Source organism: Mustela nigripes, chromosome 7 (assembly GCF_022355385.1).
Source record: "Mustela nigripes isolate SB6536 chromosome 7, MUSNIG.SB6536, whole genome shotgun sequence".
Classification (NCBI taxonomy): Eukaryota; Metazoa; Chordata; class Mammalia; order Carnivora; family Mustelidae; genus Mustela; species Mustela nigripes.
In genome coordinates this window covers 96,081,277-96,098,018 of record NC_081563.1, presented here as the reverse complement: position 1 = coordinate 96,098,018, position 16,742 = coordinate 96,081,277, and the positions used below count along the sequence as shown (strand labels likewise).

The window sequence follows — 16,742 nt, the reverse complement described above, 5'->3', positions numbered from 1 at the left end:
GGTCACAGTGTTGTGGGTTGCCTTCTGTCTCCCCCCGCCCCACCGCCCGAGAAAGATAGTGTCCTAATCCCCAGTACCTGTGAATGTGACCTCATTGGAAATAGGATCATTATAGATGTTATCAACTAAAGGGGAGGTCTTAGTGGATTGGAGACGGCCCTGAATCTCAGGACTGGTGCCCATCTATGGAGAGAAAGGTTTGATTCAGAGGAGACCCTTGGGGAAAGAGGCCATATGATGAAGTGATGGCAGCTGCCAGTCTTGGAGCAGCAAGCACCACTGGCCACCCCCGGAAGCTAGGAAGACAAGCAAAGGATCTTCCATAGAGCTCTAGGAGGGAGCATGTTCATGACAGTGCCATGACTTCAGACATCTCATCTCCAGAACTGTAACAGAGTAGATTTCCATTGTTTTAAGCCACCCAGTGTATAATACTCTATTGCAGCAGAACTGGTAAACTAAAACAGATGTTATCACAAGCATATGCACCTGCTAAAGCTAAAATTTTTACAACTGGAATCATACATTATGTACTAGTTTGTATCCAGCTCCTGTCACTCAGCATAATGGTATTGAGATCCATCCGTATTATTCCATGTAGCATTCGTTTGCTCCTTTTCATTGCTAAGTAGTATTCCATTGCATGTCTCTATCACATTTGGTTTATTCATTCAGTTGCTATGCACATCCTTGTGCACATCTTTGTGTAGACATATTTTCACTTCTCTTAGCTATACATCCAAAGAATGGCTAGGTCATATGGTCAGTGAATGTTTGCCTTTTAAAGAAGCCACCATACTGTTTTCTAAAGTAGCTGTATCATTTCATATTTCTACCAGCAATGTATGAGAGTTTCAGTAGCTCTATAGTTTTATTAGCACTTGCTATTATCCGTCTTTCTAATTTTAGCCATTCTAGTGGGTATGATATGATATATATATATATATATATATATATATATAAAATCCTTGTATATAAAATCATTGTGATTTTAATTTGTGAGTTTCTGATGATTACTGAGTTTGGGCATCTTCTCACGTGCTTATTGAGCATTGGTATATATCTCCCTTTGCACAGTATCTGAGCTTTTGCAAGTCGGTTTGTAAAATTTTGTTTTCCAACTGTTGCTACTAGTATATGAAATACAGTAGATTTTGTATATAAACATTGTATCCTGAGACGTTTGCTAAATTCACTTATTAGTTCTAGTAATTGCTTTCTAGATACATAAATATACCATCTGCAAGTAAGAAATGGAACTTCCTGCCTTTTTCCATATCTCAAAAGAAAACTTTTAGACATTCACCCCTTTATATGAGGTTATCTGTGTGGTTTTCTTTGGTGCCCTTTTATCTGACTAAGAAAGTAAACTTTCATTCTTAGTTTGCCTCAGAAGATTTATCATGAATAGTTATTGAATTCTGTCAAATTATTTTCATGTCTATTAAAAAAGATCATATTCTTTTCTCCTTAGTGATGTTGATAGGGTGAATTACATGGATTGAGTTTCAGAATGTTCAGCTAACCTTACATTTCTGTAATAAACCCTAGTCATTCATGATATATTATCCTTCTTTATATTGAAGTTGATTTGCTAATGTTTAAAGAGCTTTTGAAACTATTTTACAACTATATTCATGAGGGTTCTTCATCTTTTTTTCCCCTAGTTTTGTGTAATTTTCCTTGGTTAATTTCCTGGTTTTGTGTAATGTCCTTATAAGTTTTCATTATTTGGGCTATGCTGGCTTTATAAAATAATTTAGGCAATGTTTCCTCCTCCTCTGTTTTCTGAAAAAATTTGTGTAAGACTGGTATTATTTCTTCCTCAAGTGTTTGATAGAATTCACCAGTGAAACCATCTGGGCCTGGAGTTTACGTTGTGGGAAGGTTTTTGATGAATTCAATTTCTTCAATAGCTCTAAGGCTACTCAGATTTTCTGCTTCTTCATATGTCAATTTTGGTATATTGTATTTTTCAAGAAATTTGTCCATTTCACTTAAATTGGTTAAGTATTGGCACTAAGTTGTTCATATACTCTTACATTATCTATTTAAAGTCTAAAATTTGTACCATAGCCTGTGTTTCATTTCTGGTATTAGAGATTTGTGTTCAATCTCTCCCTGTCCAGCTGATGAGAGAGAGAGAAGAGAGACACAGAACTTGAAGTTTTCTGTCTAGCTAGATGTTTGCTGATTTTATTGACCTTTTTTAAAGAACCAGCTTTCAAGTCTATTAATTTCCTCTTGTCTGTCAGTTTTCTCTTTTCATTGATTTCTGCTTTTAACAATTATTTCCTTCTGCTTGCTTTGGATTTACTTTGCCCTTTTCCTAGTTCCTTAAGGTAGAACCTTAAGCCATTATTTCTATACACATTTAAAGCTAATTTCTTCTGTGTTAGCTGTATCCCACAAGTTTTAATATGTTGAGTATTCATTATCATTTGGCTCAAAAAAATTTTCTAATCTCCCTATGATTTCTTTTGTGACCCTCGGATTATCCATAAGTGTGTGATTCTTAGATGTCATATTTTTGTTGATTTTTAATTTAATATCATTGTGGTCAGAGACATATTCTGTATGATTTTAGTCCTTTATGGTTTATTTAGACTTGTTTTATGTCCAAGCATATGGACTAACCTTGTGAACATATAAAGAATATATAGTTTGCCACTGTTGGATATAGTGTGAATAACAATTTTTTAAATTGAAATATGGTTGACACACAATGATGCTGCATTAGTTTCAGGTGTACAACATAGTGATTCCACGTGTAAAAGTAACAATTAGTTCCATGTGGTTGGCGGTGATGTTTGGATCTTCTTTGTCTTTACTGATATTTATGGTCTAGTTCTATCGATTGCCAAGAGAGATATTAAAACCTCTTACTACTGTTGTGGGATTTTTCTGCTTCTCCCTTCTGTTAATTTTTGCTCTTTTTGAGGCTCTGTTATTAAGAACATGAACATTTCTAATTGTCATATCTGCCTCATTAACTGTGCTTTTTATCATTATGAAATGTGCTCCTTTAACTCTGATAATATCCCTTATTTTTAAAAAAAATATATTTCTTTTTATTTGACAGAGAGAGAGATACAGTAAGAGAGGGAACACAAGCAGGGGAAGCTGGAGAGGGAGAAACAGGATTCCTGCCAAACAGGAAGCCCAATGCAGGGTGCAATCCCAGGACCCTGGGATCATGACCTGCGCTAAAGGCAGATGCTTAACTGAGCCACCGAGGCACCCCAAATATCCCTTATTTTAAAGTTCACTTTATCTGCTATTTCTTATATTTACTGTTTGCATGGTTTATTTTTTTCCATCTATTTACTTACCATGTCCTTATATCTAAAGTGCCTCTCAAGGTATCATAAAGTAGATTTTGTTAACATTTTTGTTGCTGCCGTAACAAGTTTGACAAAGCAGCATCCATTTGTTAGCTCATAGCTCTGCAGGTTGGAAGTCAACAGTGTAACTGGCTTCTCTGCTCAGGGATTCTCAAGGCTGAAATCAAGGTGTCCGCCAGGCTGCGCTCTATCTGGAGCTTGGATTTGGTTTATTGCAGCTGAGGATGGGAGGTCCCTGTTTCCTTGCTGCTCAGGCAAGGTCCACTCTCCATTCTGAAAGGCCATCCGCATTCCTTGCCACATGGCTTCTTCCACCTTCAAACCAGCAATGGAGAGTCTCTCTCTTGTCACATCCCTCTCACACTTTAGATCTTCTTCAGGAAAAGCCTGGTGTCTATTAAAGGGTTCACCTGATTAGGTCAGACCCACAGAGCATATCTTAAAATCAGCTATGCCATAGAACACCCCCTAATCATGGGGGTGATCATCTTATCACAGTCCCAGTTCATGCTCACAATCAAAGGGAGAGATGGGAATCTTGGGGACCAGCTTAGAAATCTGCCTACCCCATGCTTTTCTAGTCCTTCTGCATTTTAATTAAAGTGTTTACACCACAAATAGTTAATGTAATTATTTATGTGGTTAGATTTAGGTCTGCCATTTTGGTATTGGTTTATTGTTTGTCTCCTTTGTTTTTTGTTATTCTATTCCCCTTTGCCTCCTTTCTAAAAATTAGAGTATTTTTTTAGTTCTCTATTTCAGTTGGCCTCTGGTGTATATCTTATTTTATTTTTTAGCAGCTGCTCTATGGATTATAATATATATCAGTAATCTTTTACATCTAGTTAGAGTTAATATTGTACCATTTCAGGGGTGTCTGGGTGGCTCAGTCATTAACCATCTGTCTTAAGCTCAGGTCATGATCCTGAGGTCCTGGGATCGAGCTCTGTCCCTGGCCCTCTGTTCAATGGGAAGCCTGCTTCTCTCTCTCTCCTACTCCCCCTGTGTGTATTCCCTCTCTTGCTCTCTCTCTCTCTCTCTCTCTGTGTCAAAATAAATAAATAAATAAAAGTATTGTGCCATTTCACATAAAATATAAAAACCTTGCAACCGTACAGGTCCCTTCTCCCCACTTTCTGGATAGCTTTTTCATGTAGATACATTTGACATGTATCTACACACATTGAAAAACCAACAAAAGTATAAATTTTGTTATAAACATTCATACATATTTTTAAAAATTTAAGAAGAAAAGCAGACTTTTATGCTTACCCAGGTATTTTCCAATTTTATTGTTCTGTCTTCATTTCTGAAGATCCAGATTTCCATCCAATATAATTTCCTTTTACCCTGAATGCCTTCTAGAGTACATACAATTGCAAGTCAGCTGGCAATGGATTCTCTAGCTTTCCTCTTTCTGAAAATGTCTTTATTTTGCCATTGTCCTTGAAAGATATTTCCAATGCATATAGAATCATGGCCTGAGAGGTTTTTTTTTTCTTCCTTTCAGCATTTCCATCATCTTCTGACATAGAAAATTTTGATTTAAGAAATCTGTCATCATTCAAACCATTGTTTCCCTGTATTTAATGTATCATTTCCCCCTGGATGCTTTCAGAATTTTCTCGTTATCTTCAGTTTCCAGCAGCTTGATGCTATGGGGGTTCTGTGTTTATTTTGTCTCAAAGCATGGTTTTTCTTGAATTTCTCTTGTTTGGAGTTCATTCACTGAGCTTCTTGAATCCATGCACTTATAACTTCTGCTAAATTTCAGCAAGGTCTTGGTTATTATTTCTTGCTTCATTCTTCTTTCCTCTCCTCCTCGAGAGTCCCCTTCTGGAACTCTAATAACATCTGTTAGACTTTTTCTTATTGTTGCATGAGTCCTTAAGGCCCTATTCATTTGTTTTAATCTCTTTGTATCTTCTCTCTCTATTCTTCACATTAAGTGATTTCTATGGATGTTACTTCAAGTTCACTGACTCTTTCCTCTACTATCTTTATTCTTCTGCTAGCATAAAAGTGACTATAGTCCATCCTCTTTCCACCAAAATGAGGAAAATTATCCTCCTTCTGATCATTGTTCCAAGTGTCTACTGCCCTACACCATCTATATCCTTTTAAATGCTCATTGAAATCTTTGGGTAGTAGTTTTTGTACTTTGACCAGAATTTATAGTTATATCAGTTAGAGGATTAGTCTGAGAGGATTATATCATTATACCAGAAACAGAACTCTTGAGCTGGTATTTTGAACTCATGTCAATACCTTGCTTCCTTCTACCCAGTGGTAGTGCCTCCTGGGTGCTCCCCAGATGCTCCAGCCTCCAACCAGCTATCTCCTTTTTCTATACAGCATTTATCACAGTCTGAAATCCTTGTCAAGGGGGTGACTTTGTTGGTGTCCATCTCTCCAATTAGATTATAAACTCCGTGTTTATCCTTTTCACCAAGATATTCTTGGGCCTAACATGGGAAGTTTGTGTAAATGCATAATGTATGAGGTTTATCAAATCACTGACTCCTGATCTGCTAACTAGGGAGTTTTGTTCTCCCTAATCAGAATTATAAACACAAGTACCCTTAAATATTCATTCAGAACAACATCAGTGTGGCCAGATATTTCTACTTCGTATTTTTATCCAGTATTGTAATGTTAAGTTGACATTAAAGGAGTACATGAGTTGCATTGAGAGGTTTGTAACTTAGAATATATGTTCCCTCGAATTGTGTTAGACTTGCTTATTCAGTTTTTAGTCTGGTTCACAAACTCCTATGTAATTCCCAGTGTGACTAATTTGTGAATGCTTACACCAAAACAATATAATACAATTGCAGTACCAATAATCTTTAAAATCTGGGTAAATAAGAGATAATATATTTAACATGCAACTTAATTAAAAGTGGGTTTAATTGGGAAAAAACTGGATAGGTAGAAGAATGTTTGTGGGGATGCTGAAGGGGGCTCCTGAGTATTTTCAGGGGCTCAAGATGTTGATGGTACTCTTTTTCATGTATAATTTCAATTCAAATCAAATGGCTTTCCATATTATTATATGACTAGGAGAACTATTTTTATAATGATGGGAACAGAGTGGAAGAGAGAAAAAAGAGGAGTAGAGAGACAGATAGATCCAGAGTCAGAGAAAAACTTGGAAAGATGTATTTTCCTGTGGTCACTGAGTAAGTGTTATAAGACAGGACAAGTTCTAAAGAGACTTGAGGAAGCTGCCTAGGATGTAACTGGGGTAAGGTTAGGTAGCTGAAGGAATAGAAACAGGGAAAAGGGCAATGGCCCTAGGAGCTTCCTGAGGGAGAACAAAGGACATCACAGAGATGATAGATCCGTGTCTGACATTGTCCAATAGAACCGATAGAAATGGTCTATGTCTGTGCTGTCCAGTATGGCAGCCACTAGCCACCTATAGCTTTTGGCATTTGAAAGAGGTACTACAATTGAGGGTTGGGATTTTAAATTTTGTTTAATTTTAATTAATTTGGATTTAAATGTATATAGTCACCCATGACCTGTGGCTACTGCAGGATCATTCATCTTTCATGCACCATTCATGGGCACAGAGAAAGGATATGGAAGAGAAGTATCTCTGGCCCAAGACAGCCAATGTCTGTACGTAATAGGTGAGTGAGGTGCATAAACAGGCATGTGAAGGAAGCAGGGAGCATGATGTCTGTCAGTAAGAATGAGGAACCGTGTCATTAGTTCATTTTTTAGCAGACTTTTAATAAGGTGGCAAACTATATTTAGGTAAAGATAAAAATGACTAAACTATTTCAACGACAAGTGAAGACTTAAAAACATCTAACTTGGACTACCTTAATGACTTTCAGCATCACTATGGAAGAAGATATCCAGCTAAGCACAAGATAGCATTGAAATTTGGGCAGAAAATAGAGGGGGCATACAGGTCACTTCTAAGGAGTATGCAGGTGTGTTTTGGGCCCTTCTATGGCACAGTGCCTTTCATAGGGTAGGCACACTATAAATATTTACTGCCTGACCATCCATGCTAGGGCAAGGCAGGAGACCAGACCTGGTAGAACTGAAGCTGATGAGGCTCTCGTTCTCTCAGGACCATTCTTCAAGGGTGGGCTTTCTGGGCTTAAAAAGGCAGGAATGAGGCACTCTAAAGACTTGAGACAGAATGAGGTGACCCCAGGAGGGAACCTAGAGAGACTTAAGTGTCAGACACAGGAAAAGGAAAATGGAAGGCTGAGATAGAGCTATTAAAAATGTAGGCAAATGAGGGGAAAGTAGTCTTTATGGATGTCAACTTCCTTATAGGGGGAAAAAATTACTTTTCTGAGATATACTCCATCACCTGGCATTCTTCTCTTCATGGATGTCTAAATTGAGTGATTACAAAAAAGAGTGATATTAGGTATCTTAATTTGTTCTTCATACCAAAGACAGGCTCTTGCCCTCTGTCTTTCTCTCTGTCTCTCTCTCCATACACACACACACACACACACACACACACACACCCCATACCATTATGACATTTTAGTAGATTAAATGTTGTTGCTGGTTTGGTTTGGTTTTTTGTATGCCCCTAATAATAAGGGGCTCTGCAGACCATTCACACTCTTGACAGTGAATGAAGAGTGATAACTGAGTAATAACATAAGTTTTTGCTTTGTAGATGTTCTTCAGCTTCTGTGAGAAGAATGTGGATTATGAAACATTTAAAGCACTGAATGATGCATGTCTTGTCTATGATGGCCGACTTGTGATTGATACCAACTTCCACACCAATGACATAGCCATCAGAGCTGCTGGCTCCCTCACCAAATTCTCCAATAAATATTACTCAAATGAGTGGACTCATAGCAACTTTAGTTCCAAAGAAATTGGCTTCCAGCTGGCAGCAGCTATGCTCACTCTCTTTGACCCAACCCTTGAACCTGTGACTGAGCCACCGGCTGATCTTGACCGACTCATCCCCATGTACAAGGGAGCCAAGATCCAAGGTGTGTAGTAGGCCACCTTCTTCCCTCTGATGAAGCTACCCATTGGATCTGGATCAGTGCTTAGGGCCGCCCTCCATGTTTCCCTTAGGCTTGGTGAGGAGATTCCTCTGTCTCAGTGGGTTTGCACAGAGACAGAGAAGGGCTCAGTCTCATTTTTAAACATTTATTAATGACCTGGCATTTTATTGTGGTCCTTGGTATTTTGAGCATGTAGTATGGATCACACCATAACTGTGGTCCCCATTTTACAGATACATAAAGAGAGACTGGGAACAATCAGTAACTTGCCCAAAGGTTATTCACAGCTGGTTAGTGGGACAATGCCTGACATCTTGCCAAATTTTTGTTCCCACTATAAGCTCAGAGATAAGGAGACCATTCCAAGTACCCCAGGCCTTGGCCTTTTATCTATATGAATAAACCAAACAATTCACAACTGTAAAAACAGTCTACTTCCATCCCCTAAGCCATATTGACCCCTAAGGAGATCATCATATGAGTAATACAGGATTTTTTCGTGTTTGACTGATGAGAAATATCACTGAAAGTAGTGTCTTTGAATATTGTGGACCTTCCACCACAAAATGCTATTTATGAAACTGTAAGTTCATTTCCAGGAGGTTGATAGACCAACCTCAGAAGCCATCCATGGACCCCCTAGTGTATCCATTGACCCTAATCCAGTAAACAGAACATGAGATAAAGAGACACAAGCCGTACATACCAGTCCTTGTCATTTTCTACCTAACTAAATGAATTCTGACAGATCCTCCTCTGTGTCTCACTTTGGATTGAGAACTTAGGAAAGGTGGTAGCTATGGGGGAAAAAAAGGGATGGGTGTGAAAGACCAGAGTTAGATCAAGCTCATACTATGGGACAAGCTAGAAATAGTAAGAATTTCAAAATGATAGTTTCTTAAAGGATTGAATAAGAACTTTGTTGATTTTCTTTAATAACATCCCCTTTAATATTTTGGTTATATAATGAAAGAGTGACAGGGTATGGGAATATCACTGCAACATTTAAGGTCTCTGTATGTCTTAGTCTGTCTTGGACAGGCATAGATTAGAGTGCTAGGGGTTATGGGAAATCACAGGATACACAGGATTAGTTTGGCACATCTTCCTGGGACATTGCTGGGGTATGATGACACATTCACATTGATTTTGTTAAATAACATCAATCTCAAGGAGTTTCTTGCTAATACTATACTTTAGGGGGATAGATTGAGTAACATACACTATGGTAGGCATCTCTGTTTATCCTATGTCCTATGTGCTATATACAGATAAATAAACTCTGTTACCACTTCATTAACAACTAAATTAAAATCTGGAAAATTTGCCATTTCCTGTAGGAGGCATTCTTCCTGGGTCTTACCATTATCTGCATATTGCCAAACCTGCCATTCCAACTCCCTTAGAGGTACAAATGGCCCAGCCTAATTTTGTAAGTATTATCCCTGAATTTCATTTTACTTTCAAATATAATACTTTGTTTATGTGGTGATGAAATTCTCTATTCAGAGTCTTTAGTATAATGTACTGTTCCATCAGAAAAACCACTGTGGTAGCCAGCTCTCAAGATGGTCCCATGATTCTGGCCCTTGTGTGGTCCCCTCACACACGAAATAGGGCTGACCTATGTAGCCAACAGGATATTGGAGAAATGACAGTGTGTAACTTTCTTTCTTTTTTTTTAAAAGATTTTATTTATTTATTTGACAGAGAGAAATCACAAGTAGGCAGAGAGGCAGGCAGAGAGAGAGAGAGGAGGAAGCAGGCTCCCTACCGAGCAGAGAGCCCGATGCGGGACTCAATCCCAGGACCCTGAGATCATGATCTGAGCCGAAGGCAGCGGCTTAACCCACTGAGCCACCCAGGCGCCCAGTGTGTGACTTTCAAGGCTAAGTCATGAGAGATACTACAGCTCTAACTTACACCCTCCTGGATCACTTACTGCCATGTTGTAAGGACCCCAGCCCACCCATTGGAGAAGCCAGTGTTGCAAGGAATTGAGGATTCCTGACCAGCCATTAGCAACTTGTCAGTCATGTGAGGGAGCTGCCTTGGATGTGGATTCTCCAGCCCCAGTCAAGGATTCAGATGATGTGGCCCCAGCAGACATCTTGCTATAAACTTATAGGAGAACTTGAGGCAGAGTCTTCCCAGCTAAACTGCTCCTAATTTCTGACTTCCAAACATTGAGGTAATAGTTTATCATTGTTTTAAGATAGTGTTTTTTAAAAACACTATTTTTTAGAGCAGCTTTATGTTCATAGCAAAATTGAGAGGAAAGTACCAAGACTTCCCATGTACCCCCATCTCCATTTACACAGAACCTCTTTGGTGATTAGCACCCCCACCAGAGTGACTACACTCTGGATGTGGTTACACAATGGATAAAACTTAAATCAACACCTCACTGTCACCCAAGGTCTACAGTTTACTTCAGAGTTCACTCTTGGTGTTAAATATTCTATGGGTTTGGGCAAATGTATAATGATGTGTCTGCCATTACAGCATCATACAGGGGAGTTTTGTAGCTCTAAAATTCCCATGTTCTCTGCCTGTTTCATTTACTCCTCCACACAAACCCCTGCAACCACTGATCTTTTCACAGTCTCCATAGTTTTGCATTTTCTAGAATGTCATATAGTTGGAATCATACAGTATGATTTCAGATTGCCGCTTTCACTTAGTAATGTGCCTTGGTTTCCTCCATGTCTTTTTATGGCTTGAGAGGGAATTTCTTTTTAGTGCTGAATAATATTCCATTGTCTGGTTGGAACACAAATTATTTATCCATTCACCTGCGGAAGGACAGTAAGTCGCTAACTTTTGAGGTAATCTGTGATGCACCAATAGATAACTAACCCCCTTTGCGGCATTGTACAAATACATTGTTCAGGGTCTGGGATGTCATCCAGAACCCATTGTTCTCCCTCCCTGCCTGAATTACCCCAGAAGGGCCATCCAGGAAAAGCAGAAGCTGTGGGGTAGGATCCCCCCTGGGTTCAAGGTAACTAGAAAGGACACAGTGTGGTTGGTCAATAGGCAACCTCCTCAGATTAGATCCTCTGGCAGATGGTACCGAACGGGTGTTTGTCATGTTTGCTTTTTTGTCAGTGAGGCAGACACTGTAAGTTGCCTCTTTTCTTTATCCTGAATATTTTTAAGAGTTAACAGGCTGACCAATGTAAAAGAAACACATTTCCCAGATTTCCTTGAAATAGTGTTAGCCCTGTGGTAGGTTTTGGCCAATGAGATGTAAGTAGAAGCTGTTGGAAAGATCCTTCTAGGGAGGCAGACTCAAAACGGCACAGGCTATTCGCCTCTCACCTAGAAAGGAAATAAGAATCCCCACCCTTCTGTGTATTTCCTCTGGACATAGAACAAGTTACCAGCTTCTTTGTATTTCTGGTTCTATCAGGGATTACATATATTGTAACAGTGCCTTTAAGGAACAAAACAGGTAACTAGTCCATGGTGGATGTTGTTGTCAATTATAGGTCCAGATAAATAATGAAACGTGATTCTTGTAGGGGAAGGATAGAAGCTATGTATTTAAAACTTATTTCTCTTATGCTTCTCTCAGATTGTTCTAGGTATATCCTGTATACATGGTCTGATTACAGATTTTCTTGCAAATAAAGGAAAGATCATAGAGGAATAGTGTTCTGGTGTCTATTGCTGTGTAACAAAACTTAGCAACATGAAACGGCCATTTGGTTCTGCTCACAGATTCTGTGGGTCAGGAATTAGGACAGGGCACAGTCGGTGGGAATGGCTTGTCTCCCTGCCCCACAATATCTGGAGCCTCATCTGAGAAGACTGGAAGATTAATTGTGACTCAGTGGGTGGATCCTATGAAGGCTTGTACTCACCTGGGCTGAAATTATTCAGTCACAGGGAGTGCTAACCAGAGCATGCCACCTGTGCTATCCTGGTCAACTGGGCTTCCTCACGGCATGGCAGCCCCAGAGGGGTCAGTCTTCTTGTGTGATGGCTCAGGGCTCTGAGTGCAAGTGGAGCTGCAGTGCCTCTTATGACCCATCCTTCATAGTCACATAGTGTCCCTTTCCCAACCATCTATTGGAGCAGTCACAGCCTCCAACACCATGAAGAGAGTACACAGAGGTCTCTCAATGTCAAGGTCATATTGCAGGTGAGTATGTGGGATTGGGGACGTCATTGTGGTCATCTTTCAAAAATACAGTCTGCTGCCAATGACATGAGGCGTTACATAGGATGAAGCCCAGATGTTGTGTTCAGGGGCTGAGCACTTTGGTCATCAGAGATAAATAATTGGACCCAAATATTACGTTCAAGAGCTAGAAAATATTGAACTTGGTTTCAGACAGAGCCAGATTCTTCAAGGACACTGTGTGATTTCCTGCATGTGGTGTCATTTATTTATGAACTCCTGGCCCTCTCTCTGAATAAAGTCAGAGAAGGTTTTTAATAAGGACCCCTTAAAAAGGGCCTTTTTTTTTTTTTTAAGATAATGAGTTTTAATAAGAATGCAACTTAAATAGATTCTTTGGCTGGTGCTATGACAGTATTTGAACAGGACCCCTGACTTTAATTAACCATTTTGCCAGGTGGGCCTCCTCTTTAATTAGTACAGAAGATCTAAACAGATTTTTTTTCCCCATTTTATTCTCCAAGAAAAAAAAAATGTAGGATGGTTCCATGGCAATCTTTTAGGGTTGGAATTAATTTGATTAAGTAAAATTGTTGCCAAAATGGTCAGGCAGTTACCTAAATAAAACCAATTGATTGAGAATGGAGCCCATTGAACAATATTTCATAAGAGAAACTGAATCGCTATTCTTCCAATAAATATAGAGCAGATGAATTTTATCAGACTTTTATAGCACTCACTAATTGGAATCTTTAAGTAAGAAGACACTTTAGTAATTCATGAGCTCTCTGAGAGGTAACCTGACAAAAAGAAGAAAGGGGACCCCTACATAATAAACTAATTTACAGATTCCAGTCCACATGCTTTGTTGGCTTATACACCATGGAATAAAGAAATTTGTCACAACAAATTCTGCCTTGGATACCATCAAATTTAAAATTGTGTGTTCATCATGAGAGCTGGGGACTTGATTTCTTGCATACCAAGTCTGACTACTCCTGTATCTTCCATTTGGCATGAATTCCACAGCCATTTTCCAACCTTTGTCAAAATCATAAAGGAACTCAAAAGGATAATTGTATTCAGGAAAAAAGGAAGGGGGAAAAGTACTACACCAGAACCAGTGACTCTGCCAAAATCTTAAATTTAAGATCCACATTAAAAAAAAAAAATCCACATTTCCTAATGATTTACTTATATACTTAAAATAAAGCAAGCAACTAGACACATCCCACAGAATTGGAAAGTGTATGAAATCATCATCATTCCCTCAAAATCCCTTATGGAGTGGCAGGGCTGGAAGTTGCCCCAAGCCATCATTTTATGGAGCGATTTTCTGTGATGATAGACGGGAAGAATTCTGGACTTCACTGTATTTTCCTAGCCTGTCAGTAACTGCACCTAGGAATGACCTAGGAAATTCAGATAAGACTGCCTGGTCCTCTCAGAGTAATTTGTAGTCTGAGAGACCCATCTGTAGGTGACTTGTCTTTAATGTCAATGCAAAATATTTCGATGTGTTCCCCATTCCCAGAACAACCCCCTGGTTATGCTAACACAGTGCCAGATCTCATTAAAATGGACAAAATTATTTCTGTAGTTGAGATTGGCTCTCGTAGCACAGCATGGTCATTTTTTTTTCCCCACTACAATATGGCCATTTTCTGCCTTCTTAAAGCCCTCATAGATTAATGTGTGAAAACACAGAGGCCACCCAAAGATTGTCATTCAATCTTTAAATCAAAAAGTAAGACCAAACAACTCCCAACAGATAGCATGACAACAAATCATTGAAAGTGATGCTGACCGTATCCCCCTTCTGTGGAACAACGTGGCCCAGCTCTGCAAACACATGTCAAGATGCCACCAACTAAGTTACTGTGGCCCTTGTGTTGAGGTGGTTGGCCTTGTCCAAATCAGTCTCTCTAAACAAAGAGTCCTCCTGAGCAGAAGTGAAATGCTTTGCAAAGTCCAAGTGCATCATATGGGTGGATCACAAAGTATGCCCCTTTGATGCCTGGGTTCCTTTCCTTAATCCTTCAGCTTAAAGAAATTTTAAATCCCACAAGACCTTGTAGGATTGTGGACTCTGCCCTCCAGTGAGCCCTGAGGAAACCTGGTACTAAATCTATGGAGTTGTTGTCAGTGACCTTTCTCCTGGAACCCCCAGCTGCCCTACCCCTGAAGCCAGGGAGAAGCCTCTCCTCAGAGACTCACTCGACTTTCCACCTAGGCACCCCTCCTGAGAATAAAGGTGGCCTTCCACCCCTGGGGTGGAAGGGAGTCTAAGCCTAAAGCTGTGAGTGCCAAACTCAGAGGGTCTTTAGTTTTGTATTTAATCTTAGGAACACACATGGCTGGCACATTCTTCACTCTCATAGCTCCAAGTGTATTTAATTCAGAAATAGCCTTTGTTCCAGTGGGCTGCCAGGTAAAGCTGACCCTGTGATGTCACACGTTCTACTTTGGGAGGTGTTTGCTATTTAGTCTGAGAAGTCAAGACGTGAGGAAACACACCTGATGGAATAAAGTCTGTGGGACCATCTAGAACTAGGGAAGTAACTTGCATCAGGAGCAGAGCGTGAGGGGATAATCAGATACAGATAAGGAGAGCCGGCAGTCCACAGCCAGTGGCTCGGGGTCTGGCTTTTTTGAGACTCTTCTGGAGTCCAGACGAGCCCCACCCTTCCACACCCAAATCCTTCCTTCCCAGGGTCCCTCTTTCCCTCTTTCCTTCATTCTCTCCTGCTCCTTCTACTTTGTTTCATTTTTCTTTCTCTCTCTCCCTGTCTGATTCCCTGCCACAGCACAGCCACTGTACTTAAAAATAACTTTTTATCATGTTAGAAATGGTAGTCATTTTTTAAAAAGATTTTATTTGTTTGACAGAGATGACAAGTAGGCAGAGAGGCAGGCAGAGAGAGGAGGAAGCAGGCTCCCCGCTGAGCAGAGAACCCGATGCGGGGCTCAATCCCAGGACCCTGGGATCATGACCTGAGCCGAAGGCAGAGGCTTTAACCCACTGAGCCACCCAGGCGCCCCAAAAGTGATAGTCATTTTTTAAAAATAGAAACAACAGATAGTCAAATGAGCAGAAAGAGAAACACTAAGAGTGAGTGACCCTGTCTGTCAACCACAGATTGACCATTTGAACAGTGTGTTAAAGTGTTGACAGTAAAACAATAGAATGATACCATGTATGTTTATAAAAATAGAATGATACTGTATAAGTTATACAAATTTTGATACTATACTTATATAGTATCAAATGTACTGTAAACGTATTTTCCTGATGTGGAATATAGTTTACCAATGATTTTTGTTGGACGTGTTGCATCCCATTGTGTGGATGTCCCATTGTCCTGTTAGCTGATGCCTTCTGCATTGCTATGGAGGTAGATTTCCTGTCTGTATCCAACCATCTTGTGAGTGATGGATGACCGGCACCTACCTTGAGGTGCCACACCCAACCCCTTTCCTAAGCTATATATCTGCTCTCCCCCTGACCCTTAGATACCCAGTTTCACACATCTATGTGGGGTTGGCCCAGGGTTTACCTGACATCCCTCCGGTATATGTCACTGTATGCCCTTTCCATTGGCGGATTCCTCCCCAGGGCTTTGCCACATGATGCCCAAATACCCACCAGTTGTTTCAATTTATTTAAAAATTTGGTTAAACCATGTGTCCTTGTTTAGACAAAATCCCCAGGGATGTCCAGGACTAAGTAAATGTTTGAGATCAGTGTAGTCCAACTCGCCTTGGATTTCTAAAATGCCACATTTAAGTGCAGAGCAAAAGCTTAAATCTATATGCTCTCAGGAAAGCTTTATTGAATGTAACTGTACTAAGTTCAGAGTCTAGGGGCAAAGTGCAGGTTCATCTGCCACCAACAGAACCCCATGTTTTTCCACCGATGGTTCTCAGTTTGGTTGCCTGAGCTGGTGGGGAGCATGTCTCCAGTTGGTAGGTCCATAGCCATTAGGGGCTGAAATAGAAAAAGGGATCGTGACATGGGATTTATCAGGCAGCATATTCCCTTTTCATGTGGGTTCATGCAGCAGTTTTAGCCAGCTTCTAGGAGACACAAAGCTATGCATCTTCACCTTTGACAACTTATGAACTAAAAAGTAGCCCGCAGCATGTACCTGTGTACTTCCTGCCCATGAACTTGAACCTTCTTCCTGGGAATGGACCTGACCACACAGCTGACCCTCCTCAAACCTAACTGGCAGGGAATCACCTTTCACTTGTTTCTTTTAC

General features: G+C 40.0%; 1 protein-coding gene across 1 annotated transcript in view; it reads left to right on the top strand.

Moving 5' to 3' along the window:
* The window catches only part of CFAP61 (cilia and flagella associated protein 61), a 281,559-nt gene that overhangs the window by 207,430 nt on the left and 57,387 nt on the right, over positions 1 to 16,742 (top strand). The window contains exons 23-24 of the mRNA XM_059406453.1: positions 8,005 to 8,332; positions 9,691 to 9,782. Of these exons, the coding sequence (XP_059262436.1) occupies positions 8,005 to 8,332; positions 9,691 to 9,782 (420 nt within the window). The remainder of the gene's footprint in view (positions 1 to 8,004; positions 8,333 to 9,690; positions 9,783 to 16,742) is intronic.